At 46.4% G+C, this 19757-nt stretch overlaps 2 protein-coding genes and 1 pseudogene across 3 annotated transcripts; 2 read left to right on the forward strand and 1 right to left on the reverse strand.

Moving 5' to 3' along the window:
* The first annotated feature begins 188 nt into the window (after positions 1-188).
* On the forward strand, positions 189-9079 carry LOC138808465 (serine/arginine-rich splicing factor 9). The gene is made up of 4 exons (XM_069994723.1): positions 189-500; positions 5999-6159; positions 7785-7957; positions 8585-9079. The coding sequence occupies exons 1-4, from the start codon at positions 313-315 to the stop codon at positions 8726-8728; spliced, it is 666 nt and encodes a 221-aa protein (XP_069850824.1). The 5' UTR covers positions 189-312; the 3' UTR covers positions 8729-9079.
* On the forward strand, positions 740-3342 carry LOC138808239 (peptide chain release factor 1-like, mitochondrial pseudogene; annotated as a pseudogene).
* Positions 9080-9159: 80 nt separating the features above from the next.
* Positions 9160-15904, reverse strand: LOC138808466 (glutamyl-tRNA(Gln) amidotransferase subunit C, mitochondrial-like). 2 transcript variants are annotated; one of them, XR_011366466.1, is made up of 5 exons: positions 15306-15904; positions 15046-15215; positions 13198-13301; positions 12806-12953; positions 9160-10894 (listed from the first exon to the last, which is right to left on the reverse strand). XR_011366466.1 is itself a non-coding variant. In XM_069994724.1 (4 exons), the coding sequence occupies exons 1-4, from the start codon at positions 15519-15521 to the stop codon at positions 10842-10844; spliced, it is 543 nt and encodes a 180-aa protein (XP_069850825.1). In that variant the 5' UTR covers positions 15522-15882; the 3' UTR covers positions 9160-10841. The 2 variants fall into 2 exon arrangements, 1 of the variants encoding a protein (XP_069850825.1); XM_069994724.1 differs by lacking the exon at positions 12806-12953 and having other exon boundaries at positions 15306-15882.
* Between the last annotated feature and the right edge of the window lie 3853 nt (positions 15905-19757).

A 19757-nucleotide genomic window follows, 5' to 3' on the forward strand; every position in this document is an offset into this window, starting at 1 on the left:
CGAGGGGATTGCGTCGGGGGACAGAAATTCAAGGCTAGCGGGCTCCCTCAGTGCCGGGGGAGTTGGGGAGGGGGCGCGCCGGATCGCGCGCACGCGCAGTCGTCGCTTGCGCGTCCCCTTTAAGAGGATTCCCTCGGCGGCGCGCGTGGACCCCCTGCGCGCTTCCGCTCGGCGTTCCCACAATGCTGCGCGGCTGAGCGCCGCGGAGCCCGCGGGGACGCTGCGGGGGCGCCAGTGGCAGAGGCGGCGCCTGTGGCGGCGGCGGCTGAGGCGACGTGGGCTGCGGCGGGCCCGCGGCGTCGGCCGGTGCGGATGTCGGGCTGGGCGGACGAGCGAGGCGGCGAGGGCGACGGGCGCATCTACGTGGGGAACCTGCCCACCGACGTGCGGGAGAAGGACCTGGAGGACCTGTTCTACAAGTACGGCCGCATCCGCGAGATCGAGCTCAAGAACCGGCACGGCCTGGTGCCCTTCGCCTTCGTGCGCTTCGAGGACCCGCGGTGAGACTCGCGCCCCCCGGCCGGTTCCTCGCGAGTTTTGACCCGAGAGTCCGTATCTGGGCTCCGGGGGCCCCGCGCGTTGTCTGGCTCGCGGCCGCGCTCCCCTCCCGCCCCTTTGCCCTGGGCCCGAAGTCGCCGTTAGCGGAGAGCAGACGGCGGGGATGGGGGGCGCCCCGAAGGGGTTCCTAGGGTGGAGCGTATCCCCCACCGCGCGCGCCGGGCCCGGGCCTTCTAATGGAATGGGGGAACCTTCTAAAGTGCCCGGGGGTGGGTCTTGCCAATCCGACCGGTTGTGGGGGGTCTTAGTCCCGGCCGCGAGGAGTCGGTGATGTGGAAACCCGGCGGGCCGCGCGCCCGAAGCGCTCCGGGGCTCGGCGGCTCGGCGAGGGCGAGGAGTCCGCTTAGAGGCTGCACCCTGCCCTGCTCCCCGCTTTGTCCGCGTCGTGTGCGGGCGGCCAGCGGTGCCCTCGGGGTCCTGCCGGGCGGCGGGAAGCACCCCAAGGCTTTGATGGCTCAGGACGCACAGCTGTTCTTCACCCCACAAACAGAACTAGGCATGCTTTACACCCCTAAATGATGGACGCCTGCGCCTCTCTCTCTCTGCTCCTTACTTTGAACATCGCTGTGTTCTGTCAAGTGGCACACGCTGTACGTTTAGCACTTTTAGCCACCATGAGGCAGTCCTGTTTTCCAGATGAGGAGGAAATCTGGGGAGTTGTTGAGAAAAGAGGCTGGCTATTCAGCGAAGGAGATAAGATTTGAAACCCCCCCCCCTGTTCTGCTCTAAAAATACATAGTTACTCTTTGATCTGTTACATTCTCATTCAGCCCTACCATAACAGAAAAGCCCTATTCTGATATCAGTGTGTGAAGCTTTCAACAACGCATTCTCACATTAGTATCTCATTTAGTCCTTACAGTAACTTTGGGAGGTAGGCATATTATTCAAGTTAGAGATGTATAAGTTTGAATAAACACTTGACAGAAAGCCACTAAGCCCTTTGTATTCAAAGTCCAAGTTTAAGTGCTAGTACTTCTGCTCCAGGCATATAATCTGTTGGCTTGGGGTGCCCTGGACATGCTTTTCTTTGGCGGGGGGGTCTCCCCATGTAGCCCAGGCTGGACTCAAACTAGAGATCCTTTTACCTTAGGAAACCCCCCCCCCCCCAGTACTAGAATTGTGGGTATGTTTGACAGGCTATATGTGAGTGGCTCTGGCACTGAATGGTACCTTCAGCTCTGCTTGTCTATAGAAGGTGCAAGGCTTTTTTTGGGGGGGGGGGTCGGTCGTGGGGCTTGAATTCTGGGCCTGAGCGCCATCTCTCAGCTCTTCAGTTCAAGGCTAGTGCTCTACCACTTGAGCCACAGTGCCACTTCTGGTTTTCTGGTGGTTTACTGGAGAGATCACAGACTTTCCTGCCCGGGCTGGGTTTGAACCCACAATCCTCAGATCTCAGCCTCCTTAATAGCCAGGATTACAGGCATGAGCCACCAGGGCCTGGCTTGGCAAGGCCATTTTTAACTAAAACGTCTAAGAAAAATTGAACTTGAGAAAAATTGAACTTAAGAAGTAATTGTAAAAAGCATTTTCTTAGCACTCGAGGCTTTTTAGGTCCAATTCTCAGCCCATTGGGGGAAAAAAAAAGTTTTTACCTTTTGATAAAATTTTGCCAGGGTGGATTTTGACAAGACAGTTATCCAAATTGTGTAAAAAGTTACATTTAGGTCAGCATCCGTAGAGCCTTCCTGTTGTCTGCCGGCCCACCATGCTCGGGCTCCAGACCCAGCCCTACAGGCCCTCAGGCTTGGTGGTCCACCACTGGAGGAGCTGTTGGCAGCCGTGGGCCCTTGAGGACCTTACTGGATCGCCCAGAAGCCCAGTTACAGGGCCAGAGTCCCAAGTTGGTGGCTACGGCCTGGCTCCAGAGAGAGGGAGAGTAGGAACTGCCAGAGGCCAAGGCCCTACTGCAATGAGAATGAAGATTTACGGAAACTTACAGAAAGTAAAGTTGTTTTGTGTCAAAAAGAAATGTCAGTTGAAGCACCAGAAGAAACAGATGAAAATGATTTGATCCTGCAGGAATTGGGGGTCAGGAGGCAATGTTGTTTACTTCACAGATAATTGATACATATCAGTAATATGCTTCATTTAAAAGATGGCATTTTGAAATCCTGGAATACTTTCCAAGTGAAATAGGTGGCCTTAGACATGCATCTGCCAGCACTGGGGGATTAGATGCCTATAAAGACATGAAATATGAAGGAGGGGTGCACAGAGTACAGCGAGTGCCAAAGACCAAGAAGCAAGGCTGCATCCATACTCGCACCACGACAGTGGTAATCTTGTCCCAACCTACTGAAATTTATCTAATTCAAAAGATTTGAGAATTGACACTACATGAGCCAGTGGAGCTGGGGGCCAACCACAGACAGTGCTGTCCGGATAGTTCATCTTCTAACAGGTATTGTTTTCTGAGTGCCAGCAAGAGAGATCACAACTACAAAACAGCGGAACAGCTATGAAAAAGCTGCGTGCAAAGCTGAACAGTGTGTATCTGGAGGAAGAAACAAGTAAAAGATACAGTGCTAGGAAAGTCCAGGCTGGAACTAAAGGAAGGTCAGAGAAAATAGCATACAATTTTCCACAGAACAAGGTCATAGAATAAACAAATCACTGCATGATCGGGAGGTTTTATGCAAAGAGACTGTCTAGGTGAACTCACGTAGTCACTGAAGGACTATGCTGATTATGAATCTTTAGTAGAAATCATTTCCAAAAAAGACTTAAATTGATTTGTTATTCATGTTTTTCCTAAAATGATAAGGAAAATTTTTTGGAAAGAAAAAAAGTTAAAAGGTTTTGGTTTTGCTGTGCCTCAGTGGCTCATGCTTGTAATCCTAGCTATTTAGCAGGCTGAGATCTGAGGATGGTGATTTGAAGTCAGCCCAGGCAGACAAATCCAATTATCCAATTATCCAGTCAAAAACAAGAAGTGGTGCTGTGACTCAAGTGGTAGATAACCAGCCTTGAGCACAAAGAGGCTCAGGGACAGCACCCAGGCCCAGAGTTCAAGCCCCGCATCTGACCAAAAAAAAAAAAAGGTTTTGGTTTTGCTGGGCATAGGCAGGATTCTTTTTTTGCCTCTTAACTGGAGGTGAGAGTCTCACAGATTTTCCTGCTCAGGCTAGCTTTGAACCTTGATTCCCAGATGTCAGCCTCTTGAATAGTTAGCCACTTGAGGTGTGACCCACTGGCACCTAGTAGAGTATTTTCAATTAACTACCAAAAAGCTGGAAGTGGAACTGTGGCTCAAATGGTAAGTGTTCTAGCATTGAGCAAAAAAGCCGTGTCAGCACCTGAGTTCAAGCCCCAGAACTGTCACAAAAAGAAAAAAAAAGAAGAAAAAAAAAAAGCAGTTGCAGCTTGGTATTGGTGGCTCACACCTGTAATCCTAACTACTCAGGAGGCTGAGATCTGAGGATCACAGTTCAAAGCCAGCCCGGGCAGGAAAGTCCAGTTAACCAGCAGCAGTCCAGAAGTGGTGCTGTGGCTCAAATGGCAGAGTGCTTGTCTGGTGCTAAAGAGCTCAGGGACAGCGCTCAGGCCCAGAGTTAGAGCCCCATGACTACTCCTCCCCCCCCCCAAAAAAATGCAACTGGATTTGTCCATTGCAACACCTCTATAATTTCAGCACCAGCGCCACAAAAAAAACCCAAAAACCGCCTTCCCCCCTCCAAAAAAACCCCCATAGCATTTGTATTGCATTCCTCTCACTTTTCTTTCCTTTTTAGTGGTAATACTAGGGCTTTTGAACTCAGGCCCTCATGTTCTCATGTATAGCTTTCTTGCTCATGTGTGATCCTGCTATTTGAGTATTTTGCTGGCTAACTGGTGATAGGGTCCTGCAGACCTTTTCTGCCCTGGTTGGTTTCAAAGCAGTCTTTCAAATCTCAGCCTCTTGTGGCACTGGGAAGATGGCTCAGTGGTAGAGTGCTTGCCTTGCATGCATGAGGCCCTCCTTTTGATTCCTCAGCACCACATAAGCAGTAAAAGCAGGAAGTGGGGCTGAGGCTCAAGTGGTAGAGTGCTAGTCTACAGCTGAAGAGCTGAGGGACAGCGCCCAGGCCCAGAGTACAGGCCCCACGACCAATCAAAAAAAAAAAAAAATCTAAGCCTCTTTTTTTTTTTGTCCATCCTGGGGCTTGAACTCTGGGCTGGGCACTGTTCCTGCGCTCTTCAGCTCAAAGTGAACGCTCTACCACTTGAGCTACAGTGCCACTTCGGGTTTTCTGGTGGTTTATTGGAGATAGGAGTCTCACAGTCTTTCCTGCCCAGGCTGGCTTTGAACCGAGATCCTCAGATCTCAGCCTCTTGAGTAGCTAGGATTACAGGCGTGAGTCACCAGCGCCCAGCTTATCTCAGCCTCTAGGATTACAGACATCAGCTACTAGTGCTGGTTTAGTTTCCCGTCCCCCTACCCCCACCCCCCCCCCCCCCCCAGTTCTGGGCTTGAACCTAGAGCCTAGGCATTGTCCCTGAGCTTCTTTTGCTCAAAGGTAGCACTCTACCACTTGAGCCACAATGTACTTCCAGTTTTTTTCTTATATGTGGTACTGAGGAATCAAACCCAGGGCTTCATGCATGTTAGGCAAGCACTGTAGCACTAAGCCACATTCCCAGGCCCCGAACCAATTTTTTTTTTCTTTTGGTCAGTTATGGGGCCTGAATTCTGGGCCTGGGCGCTGTCCTCAGCTCTTCAGCTCAAGAATAGCTCTTTACCACGTAGGCCACAGTGCCACTTCTGGGTTTTTCTGCTTATGTGGTGCTGAGGAATTGAACCCAGGGCCTCATGCATGCAAGGCAAGCACTCTACCAATGAGCCACCTTCCCAGCCCCCTGACCTATTTTTTTTTGGGGGGGGGGGGGTCCGGTCATGGGGCCTGAACTCTGGGCCTGGGCACTGTCCCTCAGCATTTCAGCTCAAGGCTAGCGCTCTACCACTTGAGCCACAGCACCACTTCCGGCTTTTTTCTTTTTGCTTATGTGGTGTTGAGGAATCAAACCCAGGGCCTCAGGCATGCAAGGCAAGCACTCTACCACTGAGCCACCTTCCCATCCCCCTGAACCTATTTAAAATGGGTCTTTTCATAGGTTTTATGAGGCCTTTATTATTGAAGCCTAATGTATATACATTTTGAGAAACTACTCACCAAGGTTCGAGAAACTTAGTGGCAAAATCTCTCAACAGGATTTTTTTGTTTTTCTAAATCAATCCTTTTATTTGTAATCTGTCTACCCTATTACAGTTTTATAGAGTTTTATGTCTGACAGTTGTGAAGATTAATTCAGTGCCGTGAAAGATCTTTAAAGCGAAAGTATATACATATCCTACTTTGTTCTGTTTTCCTTGTCAGTTTCCCCTCTGAATCATTTGTCCCTTTCATTAGAAAGCCATTCAGACTCCTGGGCACCTCTGACTCCAAATTTTTCTTTGCAGAGATGCTGAGGATGCAATTTATGGAAGGAATGGATATGATTATGGCCAGTGCCGGCTTCGTGTGGAGTTTCCCAGGACTTATGGAGGTCGGGGTGGGTGGACCCGAGGCGCAAGGAGTGGGCCTCCTACAAGAAGATCTGACTTCCGAGTTCTTGTTTCAGGTATGTTCCTTTGTCACTGAGATCATGCATGTAAACTGCTTAGCACAGTCTAATGATGAGTAATGTCAACTGTTAATTCTGTGCACAAGACACATGGGCTTTCTTTTCAATAGCCTATGCATGAACAGTGATAGTCTAAAGCCCTGCATTGGCTTGTCAGTGAGGTAGGTACCCTGTTATTTAAACTGCACTATAGATCAGCCTTGGTAGAACATAAACATGCTTGGAAAGGGGTTCCTTATTGTGGAGAATGAAAGATGATGGCAAAACTCTTAGAGCTACAATTCTATTTTCTTTTGGAATGTACCTTGATTTCTGTTTAATTAAAAGATACTACAGGGGGCTGGGAAGGTGGCTCAGTGGTAGAGTGCTTGCCTTGCATGCATGAGGCCCTGGGTTCAATTCCTCAGCACCACATAAGCAGAAAAAGCCAGAAGTGGAGGTAGAGCACTAGCCTTGATCTGAAGAGCTCAAGGACAGTGCCCAGGCCTGAGTTCAGGCCCCCATGGACCAAAAAAAAAAAAAAAAAAAAGATATTACAGGAGCCAGATTCTAACAACTTGCCTAAAAAGGCCAGATTTTTGAATGTATATTAAAACAAAACAACAACTAGCTAACGGAAACCCCACAACTTGTAATCTTGGAGACTGTAATGGAAATTAATAGTGCATATCTGTCTAGTATTTATAAATGATAAAATGCTAAACTCAGCTGTTTATATATCTTTGAAACATTTCTAAAGTGGTAAAAATACCTAGGGCCTTCTGCATGTTGCAGGGGAGTACTGGACACTGGTAGAAATGTTTGAGCTTTGCACTTTTTTAGGATTGTGAATGTCTGAACCACAGCAGAATCCCATGTTCTTAAGAGTGATACTCAATATCTGCCTCTCTTGTGCCCCTTTGTGAAGTTTTTAACCCTAGAGCTCTATTCCCTCCTTCAAGATGTCATACATTATCTTTTTTTCTCTCCATGCTGCTCTGAAATCCTGCTTAGAAAACTATTAGGAAATGGCTGCAGTCCTGAGCTGTGAGCGGTAAACACAGCCTTTGAGAGCAGGAGCACATTTCCCTTTCATGACATCAGGTAGGGTTGTATGACTCCCAACTAGTTTTAGCATCTGAGTTATTACTCCCCCCACCCACCCCCAACTATAGTGAAGAATGTTGGTGATTTCTTTAAGAGGTACTTTGGTTTGTCAGTATTCATTTCTGTAGGAAAACAAACTGTAGGTATTTGTTGTTGATTTGCTACCTTCAGCTAAACTTTATTTCACTTGTTTGAGAATTCCTATGTCCTGGGAAACTTGATCAGGCAAGAAATAATTGGTACTGATAAATTTCATAATGGGAAAAATTGAAGAACAAAGAAAGGCTGTGAATTCTTAAAGGTACTAAAACCTGCAATGGGATGCTCTGTTGAGACTTTGGTCTCTAAAAGTTAAAGACCAGCTTCACCATGTACTTTAGTGTTTTTCTCTTCATTTTCTGTCCCATGTAGAGTTGTGATTTGGGGACTCATGGGGATTAAATTATTTATAGGGGAAAGACCATAGGTATTACTGAATCTTAACAGGACAGTTAACATGGCTAAAGAAATTAGGCTCTTATGTTCTCTATGCCTAGGACTTCCTCCATCAGGCAGCTGGCAGGACCTGAAAGATCACATGAGAGAAGCTGGGGATGTCTGCTATGCAGATGTTCAGAAGGACGGAATGGGGATGGTTGAATATCTCAGAAAAGAAGACATGGAATATGCCTTGCGCAAACTGGATGACACCAAATTCCGCTCTCATGAGGTAGGGTCAGTACTTTGTGGGTTTATTTTTGGGGGGGGGGTTGGTGGTAGGGATTGAACCCAGTGCCTTGCTTGTTTGGCCCTTTTTTTTGTTTGCTTTTTGTTGTTGTTGTTATTCACCTTCTTGAGCCAGAGCTCTACTTCCATCTTTTTGCCAGTTAATTGGAAATAACAAGTCTCCTGGATTTTTCTGTCCTGGCTGCCTTGATTCTCAGATCTTAGCCTCCTGAGTAGCTAAGATGATAAGTGTGAGGCACCATCACTTGGGCCAATTTTCTTCTTTTTGGATATGTGATAAGAATACCTCCTTCTTTAATTTGATGAAGGAACAGTGTCATGTAGATTAAGTGCTCAAAACTTAACTATTGGGAATGTGGCTTAGTCGTAGACTGCTTGCCTAGCATGAATGAAGACTTGGATTTGATTCCTCAGTACACCACATAAGAGAAAAAGCCAGAAGTGGTGCTGTAGTACAGGTAGTCTTGAGCAAAAGAAGCTCAGGGACAGTGTCCAAGCCCTGAGTTCAAGCCCCAGGACAAACAAAAACAACTATTGTTAGGCAGCCAGGTTAGGTAAAGGATTTGCTTATTATTCTGGTACTTATTTTTTCTTTGTCTTTGAATTTCAGGGTGAAACCTCCTACATCAGAGTTTATCCTGAGAGAAGCACAAGCTATGGCTACTCACGTTCTCGGTCTGGGTCAAGGGGCCGTGACTCTCCATACCAAAGCAGGGGCTCTCCACACTACTTTTCTCCTTTCAGACCCTATTGAGACAAGTGATGGGAAATTTCTTTTTTTTTTTTTTTAGATGACCTGAGCTACTTTGTCCTCAGGATCTACATTCCAGATTGATAATTTTAGTGTCTAGGAAATTTTTAAGAAACTTTTTTAAGGAAAAAAAAAAAAAAAAAGAAAAATGACATAATTTCTACCAGGGCCATGTTAGCAGCAAAACGTTTAACCTGCACAAGTGGTTGTGGTTCAGAAACAAGTTGTATATTTTTTACCCAATTATGGGAAATCAGTGCTGTGTCTTTGTGGGCTGTTTTGCTCTGAATATCAGCAGTTACTGTGACTGAGTTGGCCCATTTTGTTTAGAAATATATTTTAAATGTTTAGTAATTGATAAGTGTGGTTGTCCTTGATTGTACACACAGTATAGTAGCAGTAGAGGCTAAAAAAATGCAATCACTGAGTTGTAATAACTGCTACCCAGTTTGTAGGAAAGGTGGGATAGATAACTTTACTTGCAGTAATGATGTTTGTTTTGCTGGTGGCTTGAATACTTCAACTGGGCAAGCTCAGAATTATAAGATGACCTTGTAGATTAAACTAAGAAGTACTACAGATAAAGGAGGAATAGAAAGAATGAAAACAGGCCCAGTACTATTTTTTTTTTCGGGGGGGGGGGGGGTCCGGTTGTGGGGCCTAAACTCTGGGCCTGAGCGCTGTTCCTTAGCTCTTCAACTCAAGGCTAGCGCTCTACCACTTGGGCCATAACGCCACTTCCGGCTTTTTTCTTTTTGCTTATGTGGTGCGGAGGAATCGAATCCAGGGCCTCATGTATCCAAGGCAAGCACTCTACCACTGAGCCACCTTCCCAGCCCCCAGGCCCAGGACTACTTTAGGTTAGGAATTTTTTTTTTCTGGTGTTGGGGCCTGAACTCTGGGCCTGGGCACTGTCCCTTAGCTCTTCAGCTCAAGGTTAGCACTCTATACCACTTGAGCCACAGCGCCACTTCCAGCTTTTTTGCTTATGTGGTGCTGAGGAATTGAACACAGGGCCTCATGCATGCAAGGCAAGCACTCTACCACTGAGCCACCTGCCCAGCCCCAAACTTAGGAATTTTTTTCTTTTGTTGGTTGTGGGACTTGAACTTTGGGCCTGGGCACTGTTCCTGAGCTCTTCAGCTCAAGGCAAGCACTCTACCACTTGAGCCACAGTGCCACTTGGTTTTCTGGTGGTTAACTGGAAATAAGAGTCTCAAGGACTTTCTTGCCCGGGGCTGGCTTTGAACCTCGATCCTCAAATCTCAGCCTCCTGAGTAGCTAGGATTACAGGTGTAAGTCACTGGCTCCTGGCTTAGCTTAGGAATTCTTTTTTTTTTTTTGTTGGTCGTGGGGCTTGAACTCTGGGCCTGGGCGCTGTCCCTCAGCTCTTCAGCTCAAGGCGAGCGCTCTACCACTTGAGCTACAGCGCCACTTCCGGTTTTCTGGTGGTTTATTGGAGATAGGAGTCTCACGGTCTCTCCTGCCCGGGCTGGCTTTGAACCGCGATCCTCAGATCTCAGCCTCCTGAGTAGCTAGGATTACAGGCGTGAGCCACCAGCGCCCGGCTAGCTTAGGAATTCTTAAGACAGCTTACTCAGCACGCTCCAGGACTTTCTAGAAAGTCCTCTGCTCAGAATAAGTAGGTATCCAGGAAAAAATTCAGTGTGTCTGGTAAAAATACAAAGCAAACAAAAATGACAACTCAGTGTGTCTGGTAAAGATAATACAAAGAAAACAAAAATGACAACTCCAAGATTATCACTTGGTAATCAGATACTCTGATAACCAGGTATATAAAAAAGTTCCAGTATACACAGTTTGTTAGACATAATTCTTTTACAGGAAGATGAAAGAGGGTAACTTCCATACTGAATAGGTCTGTAAATACTTGATCCATTTCCTTGGAAGTTGATATTCCCTTTTCCATTAGCATCAGGAACTCATTGCCTTGTTTACTTGGATATTGTTCAAATCTTCCTGAGAAGAGTCAGTTACTAAGAGTTGCTTAAACATCCACTTTTTCACGTGATAGAACATTAAGGTTCACAATAACAGTGCCACCATTGTGCTTCCATGTATTCACAGCGTACCCCCTTCCCAGAATAGCTAGCTATCAGCCATGAGAGAAGGGCTCTTGTTCGCCCAGCTTTGGCAAAGAGATATTACCTGTTTGGAAACAATAAGGAAGAATGTTAAGAGTTGAGGCTGCAGTTCCAACTCACTCTGCTAAGTGATGGCTTCATTTTCATGAGAAACAATAGAGGGACTGGGAAAGCTCAGTGGTAGAGTGCTTGCCTTGCATGCATGAGACCCTGGGTTTGATTTCTCAGCACCACATAAATAGAAAAAGCTGGAAGTGGTGCTGTGGCTCAAATGGAAGAGCAGCTAGCCTTGAGCTGAAGAGCTGAGGGACAGTGCCCAGCCAAGTTAAAGCCCCATGACCGACCCCCCCCCCAAAAAAAAAACCCAAAATAGAAATATGTATGGCACTTAGAATCACAGCTGTTAGGTGAAGCCAAATTAATCTACTCTTTTCAATAAATGGTAGGTGCAAGTGAATTAGTCATTAGTATGCAACTAGAAATGGAAGATTGGAACTCAGTTTGTCCCAAGAAGCAAAGCGTGAAGCAAAGCCTGTGACATTTGGTTCTGTTTGGGAAATAGCAACATCTCCTTCTGAGATGGCAAGATCACAGTCTTCTTTCTACTTTGCCTCAATAAATCAGAGGCATGTGGTTTTTAAAAGTTTAGCTCACAAGTTTGTTGGCTGTTTTCCCATCCTTTCTTAAATGAGAGCTTGCTATCTTTTCTTTTTGCCCAACCTGGAGCTTGAACTCAGAGCCTGGGCCCTGTCCCTGAGCTTTTTTGCTCAAGGGTATTGGTCTACCACCTTGAGCCACAGCACCACTTCCCATTTTCTGGTGGTTAATTGGAGATGAGTTTCATGGATTTTCCTGTCAGGGCTGGCTTTGATGATTACCCTCAAATCTCAGCCTCCTGAGTATATATCCTGCTTTTTAAATTAACATTGGAGATGCAGGCCCCCATCAGAGATTGCAAACCATGGCTAGACTATTTTGCCAAGTATTTTTTATTTGACCTGTGTAATATGTAATTTGTTAAAAGTACATTAAAAAGTGGCAACAGGGGCTGGGAAGGTGGCTTAGCGGTAGAGTGCTTGCCTTGCATTTTGAGGCCCTGGTTCGATTCCTCAGCACCATATAAGCAGAAAAAGCCAAAAGTGGTGTTGTGGCTCAAGTGGCAGAGCTCTAGCCTTGAGCTGAAGAGCTGAGGGACAGCGCCCAGGCCCAGAGCTCAGGCCCATGATGACTGACAAAAATAAATAAATTAAAATTCTCTATTAATAAAATAAGCTCATGTTCTTGACTGGCACTGAAAGAACAGTGAATGTCAACTCCTTCAGAGCTCCAAATTTGCCTAAAAAAGTGTAGCACCTGAGCCCTGCTGTCACCTTTTATTTTCTTTCTTATAGTGCTCAGTATGAGCTCAGGGCTTTGCACTTGCTAAGCAAGTGCTCTAACAATTGAACCACACTTCCAGCTATCTGCTATCTTTTTTTTTTTTTTTTTTTGCCAGTCCTGGGGCTTGACCTCAGGGCCTGGGCACTGTCCCTGAATCTCTCTGTGCTCAAGGCTAACACTCTACTACTTGAGCCACAGCACCACTTCCCGCTTTTTCTGTTTATATGCTACTGAGGAATCCAACCCAGGGCTTCATGCATGCTAGGCAAGCACTGTACCACTAAGCCACATTCCCAGTCCTGTTTTTTGTTTAGTTGGTAGTGAGGCTTGAACTCTGGGCCTGGGCACTGTCCCTGGGCTCTTCAGCTCATGGCTAGTACTCTACCACTTGAGCCACAGCGCCATTTCTGGTTTTCTTTTTTTTTTTAATTGTGAAAATACCGTACAGAGGGGTTACAATTACATGGGCAAGGCAATGAGTACATTTCTTATCAAGCATTGTTGCCTCCTCCTCCATTTCTGGTTTTCTGTTTAATTGGAGATAAGAATCTCACAGACTGGGGCTGGGAAGGTGGCTCAGTGGTAGAGCGCTTACCTTGCATGCATGAGGCCCTGGGTTCGGTTCCTCAGCACCACATAAGCAGAAAAAGCTGGAAGTGGCGTTGTGGCTTAAGTGGTAGAGCACTAGCCTTGAGCTGAAGAGCTGAGGGACAGTGCCCAGGCCCAGTGTTCAGGTTCCATGACTGACAGAAAAACAAAACAAAGAATTTCACAGACTTTCCTGCCAGGGCTGGCTTTGAAGAGCAATCCTCAGATCTCAGCCTCCTGAGTAGCTAGGATTACAGGTGTGATCACCAGCGCTTCGCTTCTGCTATCATCTTAATGCTGCCATTTATATGTAGTTTTGACCTTAGAATTTCCACCTCGTTTCTTAAGTCTGTGAGACTATTCTGAGTATTCTGTTAAGCCACTCTGGACAACACATACCTGGGGGGGCCACAAAATACTCCTCCACGACACGTTGGGAGTTTTGTAGTAGTTCTTCAGCACAGTTGCCTTCCGCTACATTGTCTGATCTCAAGTATAGACATCTACAAAACCCAGAAGCTCGAGGTTACCTTCTCAGAGAGTAAGACTACAGGAAGGGCATCAAGAAAGAAAGAATGCTGGGTGCTGGTGGCTCACACCTGTAATCCTAGCTACTCAGGAGGCTGAGATTTGAGGATCGACGTTCAAAGCCAGCCCAGGCAAGAAAGTCTGTGAGACTCTTATCTCCAATAAACTACCAGAAAACCAGAAGTGGTACTATGGCTCAAGGGCATAGAGTGCTACCCTGAGCTGAAGAGCTGAGGAACATCACCCAGGCCCAGAGTTCAAACCCCACGACTGACCAAAAAAGTGCAAAAAAGACTAGAGGTGTGTGAGTGGTTCAAGTGGCAAAATGCCTGACTAGATGACTACTATGGGCAGATTACTTTTAGTGAGAAAAGATAAAAAGGCAATTGTAAGACATGCTCATGCCAGGAGCTGGTGACTCATGCCTGTATTCCTACCTATTGAGAATCCTGGTTCAAAGCCAGCCCAGGCAGGAATCTGTGAGACTCTGACCTCCAATTAACCACTAGAAAACAGGAAATGGTAATGTGGCTCAAGAGGTAGAGCATTCCCCTTAAACTGAAGAGCTTAGGGACAGCGCCCAGTTCAAGCCCCATGACCAGTTTTTTTAAAAAAGACACGTTCATAATTACATAGGCAAAATGTAACAAAGCCTGGCAATGACATAACAAAGGAACCTAACCCAGCACCCATATAGGTATTGGCCTGTGAAGAGATGGAAGAAACTAAAGAGTGACTTGCTTAAGTATATTGGCTCCTAATAGGTCATATTGGGACCTAACTCCTTTCTGGTAACCTTAAGAGGGACGCATCTTTCACTACAGCCACCTAGGTAAAAAGCGATACAACCATCTGCCATTGAGCAAGATGTATCTTAGAAGCTATACCATGGCGGGGGGGAACCAGCTCAGAAAGTGTGAGGTTCTGAATTTGAGCCCCAGAAAAAAATACACTTAAAATTTTTGAAGCAGGTAATAAAGTGTGCATACACTGTAAACAAGACTACAAATATCAGAAAAACTAAATCGATAGTGACTGGAAAGGCAGAATCCGCTCCAAAGAAATTCAAGTGCCAAGAGGGAGAATACCAGGCAACAACTTGGAGGTATTCTATCCAAGGAACAAAACAAAACTAAATAGCTGGCAAGTGCAGAGATCCTAGAGGGAACGAGATGGGGACTTAGCTCAGTGGAAGAGGGCTTGCCTACAAGCAAGTGCATAGCCCTACAGAAAATGACAACTAGAGAGCGAACAAACTTGGCTTTTGGTATTGGGAATTGAACAGATCCTCGCCTGCTAGGAAAATGCTCGACCATTTTAACCAAGACCCTAGCCTTTATATTTTGGGGGTGGAGCTTACTAACTTTGCCCCAGTTGACCTCGAACTGCGCTTCTCTGGCCTTCATTTCTTGAGTAGCTGGGATTACAAGCTGGAGCCACCTCACTATGTGTGAAGTAGGGTTCCCAAAGCGATGACTTAACAAGCAGTTGGGATTTCTTCCTTCTTACACCGAGAAATTCGAGGATTTTAAAGAGGGAGTGGCAGGACCCCTAATGAACAACGGGAAGAGTGAAGACAGGCATGGTGACAGGGCAAACTCGGGATCTTGCTAAATGAAGCTTTTACCTCTTGTGTAATAGGACACTTGGTAATAGGTCACCTCAACCGTCTGCAAAAGCACCTCGGTGAAGCTTTCGGGGTCCGCCGCCCGAGTTTACCTGTCCTCCAGTACCGACTCCATGGGCTCCACCCCGTCGGTGTCGACCCCGCGAAGCCGGTCGGCGAAGGCGATGGCTTTCTCCAGCCGCTCCACGGCCTCGCGGCTGCCGAAGTCCACCAGCGCCAGTCGTTCCAGGTGCTCGATCACCTCGGCTGTGACCCGACCCCCCTGCGGACAAGGCGGGCGGCATGGGTCCCGGGCGGGGCCGGCTCGGCCTCCCGGCCGGGGCACCGCCCAGCTGCACGCCTCCGCCCTTACCTGAGGAGCCTCCCGCGAGGTGAAGAGCCGCCGCCCGCTCGGAATCGCACGAAGGCCCCGCCACATAACTAGCGCCCACATTTCTTTCCAGCCGCCGTAGTACGTCCTGGCGTCACGCCGGGACACGCGCGCCCGAGTGATGTCATCAGAACGCGCCGCCGCCGCCGCCGCTGCCGCCATCGCCATGAACAGCGTCGGGGAGGCTTGCACCGACATGAAGCGCGAATACGACCAGTGCTTCAACCGCTGGTTTGCCGAGAAGTTCCTCAAGGGGGACGGTTCCGGGGACCCGTGCACCGATCTCTTCAAGCGTTACCAGCAGTGTGTTCAGGTGAGCGGCGACGCGAGCCTTCCCGTCCTCCCCAAGGCCCCACCCACGCCGGAGTCCGACGGACGGAGGCCGGAGCCGCCGCGGCGAGGCTGCGGCCCTTTCCTCCTTGCCATCACCCGCGAGGCTTTCCAGGCCGGCCTGGTTTTCTGTTTGTCCAACTTGACGCGCTTGTGTGCCTGTGTGCGGCGTTAGCTCCCGTCCTCGAGCTGTTGCTCGCTTCTTCGCGCACGCCTAGCGCCTCCACTTCCGGCTTTTTGCTGGTTAGTTGGAGGTCGGAAGCGCGCGGCTTGTTTTTTTGCGTAGTGAGGCGGTGAGCCACCGGTGTCTGGAGGACCTTAGCTTGTTTGGGGCACAGGAACAACCTTTGGCTCATTTATTTGGTACTATACAAAATAGTCATCGTAACTAGTTTTTTTTTTTTTACTTGCGAAACTAACACCCAAAGATAGGAAGTGATTTTTTTCAAGTTCACTAGAATCGGGTGCGGTTGACTTTATTGTCGATGGCACACTTGTCATTATTACTGTGGATTCGGTGGGTAGTGGTGGTTTTGTTTTGTTCGTTTGGGGCATGAACTCAGAACTCGGACGCCGTCCCTGCTCAAGGATACGCCATGCCATTTTGAGCTACAGAGCCACTTCGTTTTCTAGTGGTTAAAAGGAGGTAAGTTTTCACTTCCTCCCAAGTTGGCTTTGAACCGCATTCTCAGATCTTAGCCTCCTGAGTAGCTAGTATTACAGGCATGAGCCACCAATGCCCTGCCCTGAATTTAATGGGGGGTAGGGGGACTTACAGAAACCCCTTTAATTTTTATTTTTTCTCAATAAGGATGGTTAAGAATTTAATGTGTAGCCTACAAAATTAACAAAAGAAAAAGGGGAGGTTGAGTTGGGAGGGATGAGTGAGAATGTAGAAACCCTTTTTCGATTTCTAGTCCAACACTCAGTTTGCTCCTGAAAAGTGTCTGTTGCCATCTGATTTACTTCTGTGTAATTACATTTCATTTAGAAAGTTTGGATCTCAAGCTTCTTATAGACTTTAATAAAAATGTTTCTTCTCTCATCAGAAAGCAATAAAGGAGAAAGAGATTCCTATTGAAGGATTGGAGTTCATGGGCCATGGCAAAGAAAAGCCTGAAAATTCTTCTTGACCTTGCTTGTCACCTTGAAAATGGATTCCTCATATCAGGAAATTGAGAGGACTTTGGAATTTGTCAGCTTAAGGCTATGAAGTCATTACTATTTAATGAGTTTGGGAGGAAGTTGCCTCTTCCTCCCATGTGTAAAGATGCTGCTTTGAGATGATTTCTCACTTGCTTTGGCATCTCACAGGAATTCACTGTGCTAAAGTGAACAATTTCTTGGGATATGGTTGCAATATATGGTCTGGAATCAACTTCAAATATACCTTCTGCCTAAATCATGATAAGCTAGTCAAGGTGATCGGGGCTCCTTGACCTTTTGATTTCTGCTGCAAAGGACATTACATACACAGTATGGGGGTCCTTGTTCATGAAAGTAGTCAGGACCTTTTTGTTTCCTCAGGGAGCTAATGCTCTAAAAAGGGATCCAAGCAAGTTTTGATCAATACTTGGATTTACTTCTATATGACATTTAAGATTGCTGATGGCTTGGGTTAACAAAGAGGAAGACAGCTTTTAACAGCTTAGCAAGAGCTGTCTGATTTCAGATGTGAATGCTGCAAGACCACTGAAATGAATACTGTCTCAGTTCACAGCAAATAATTGAATATAATACATGGAATGGCTCCAGAAGAACCTAAATTACAAAGATTCGCTGCTAATGGCTTCCATCTGAATTAAGTCAAACTGCATTATAAACAGGAAAAACGCATCTGCTTAAATGTGAGAGATGGGTGCTTTGGTTTATTTTTGTTTGTCTAGCCTACCCTATGTCTATACTCATCAAGATGAAATAAATTCTAACATTTAGTTTTTATCATTTGCCCCTGTAACCCAGTGCACTTTATGGTACATCTAGTACCTTGTTACCCCATGTCTCACACATACACTGCAGAGAGCTTTATCTTTTATAACTTAAAAGGTGAAGATTTATCTAAGTAGTACAGAGTAGCAGTTGGAAACCTGGTGGTGACACACACCTGTGATCCCATGTACTCAGGAGAAAGAGGCAAGAAGATCAAGAATTTAAGGCCAACCTTGGCAAAGTTAGCTAGACCTATCTCAGAAAACAAGGATTGGGGGACACAAATAGTAAGAGAATTTGCCTAGCAAGCTCAAGGCTTTTGGTTCAATCTTCAGTACTGAAAAAGCAAAAAAAAATATTTCTAAATGTTTTTGTTTTCCATAATAAGTCTATATGAATTCTCTAAAATTTATGTTCTGGTACCAAAACAATGTTAGAATCAAGTGAGCATTTACATACTTTATAGAATGTCATGTAATATCTACAAACTGCCTATCTTAAGGATGTACTAAGAAATACTTGTATTCTCTTAAACCTTACTACAGACTGTCTCATTAAGCTCTGAAAATAAACTATAAGCCAACCATGTTCTTTCATTATAACTCATACTAGGTGTCCCTGATACAAAAACAGTATATGCTATTATAGAAGTTCACCACTCAACAAAACTTTTGGGAAAAGTTGTAGGAAATATGCTTAGTACGGTTTTTTTGCTTGTGTGCTGGTACTGGACTTGAACTCAGGGCTTCACATTCTCACTTTGCTTTATTTTGCTCAAGGCTGGTACTTTACCATTTGAGCTATACCTCCACTTCCAGCTTTTTACTAATTGTTAGCAAAAACTGCGATTTGTTCATTGGAGACAGGGTCTTCAGACTTTTCTACTACCTGTGCTGCCTTTGAACCTCAATTCTCATGTATCAGCCTCCCGAGTAGCTAGTTATAGGTATGAGCCACCAGCACCTGGCTAATGCTTTCAATTTTCAACTGAGAGGGTGAAGACACAGTACCCATAATAGCTCTTTGAAGTAGCAGTATTTAGGAGTACACAGATGGCTGCAGTCCCAGCTATTCAGGAAGCTAAGGCTGAGAATTTCTTGGGCCTTGTTTTAAAAAGCAGTAACTTGGGGCTGGGAAGGTGGCTCAGTGGTAGAGCGCTTGCCTTGCATGCTTGAGGCCCTGGGTTTGATTCCTCAGCACCACATAAGCAAAAAGAAAAAAAAAAAAAAAGCAGTAACTTGAGGGGCTGGGAAGGTGGCTCAGTGGTAGAGCGCTTGCCTTGCATGCATGAGGCCCTGGGTTCGATTCCTCAGCACCACATAAGCAAAAAGAAAAAAGCCGGGGGCTGGGAAGGTGGTTCAGTGGTAGAGCACTTGCCTTGCATGCATGAGGCCCTGTGTTCAATTCCTCAGCACCACATAAGCAGAAAAAACTGGAAGTGGCGCTGTGGCTCAAGTGGTAGAGCGCTAGCCTTGAGCTGAAGAGCTGAGGGACAGCGCCCAGGCCCAGAGTTCAGGCCCCACTACTGGACCCCAAAAAAACAAAAAACAGTAACTTGAGCAACATAGCTATGTCTTGTCTCAAAAATGAGAAACTCTGGCACTGGTGGCTCATACCCATAATCTGAAGATGTAGAGGATGTTGAGATCTGAGGGTCATGGTTCAAAGCCAGCCCCAGCAGAAGTCTGTGAAACTCCAATTTAACCAACAAAACCTAGATGTAGAGCCGTGGCTCAAGTGGTAGAGCACCAGATTTGAGCAAAAAAGTTAAGACACAGCACCCAGACCCCAAAACAGTGGCTCATACTTTTATTTAGTGCTTATTTTTTGCCAGTACAGGGACTTGAACTCAGGGCCTATGCACCGTCCCTGAGCTCCTTTGTTCAAGGTTAGAATTGAATTATGGAACTTCATGATAAGGTGGTCAAGGTGATTAGGGCACTTTACCACTTGAGCCACAACCACTTCCAGCTTTTTCTTTTTATGTGGTACTGAGGAATCAAAGCCAGGGCTTCATGAATGCTAGGCAAGTATTGTAACACTAAGCCACATTCCCAGCAAGGCTCACACTTTTTTTTATCAGGAAGACTCAGGTTCCAGGCCAGCCAAAGCAAAATGTTAGTGAGACCCCCACCTCAAGAAGTTGGAAAGTTGAACATGGTGGCACAAACCTGT

The sequence above is a fragment of the Dipodomys merriami genome, unplaced genomic scaffold, assembly GCF_024711535.1.
Source record: "Dipodomys merriami isolate MVZ:Mamm:240054 unplaced genomic scaffold, mDipMer1.0.p SCAF_45, whole genome shotgun sequence".
Lineage (NCBI taxonomy): Eukaryota > Metazoa > Chordata > Mammalia > Rodentia > Heteromyidae > Dipodomys > Dipodomys merriami.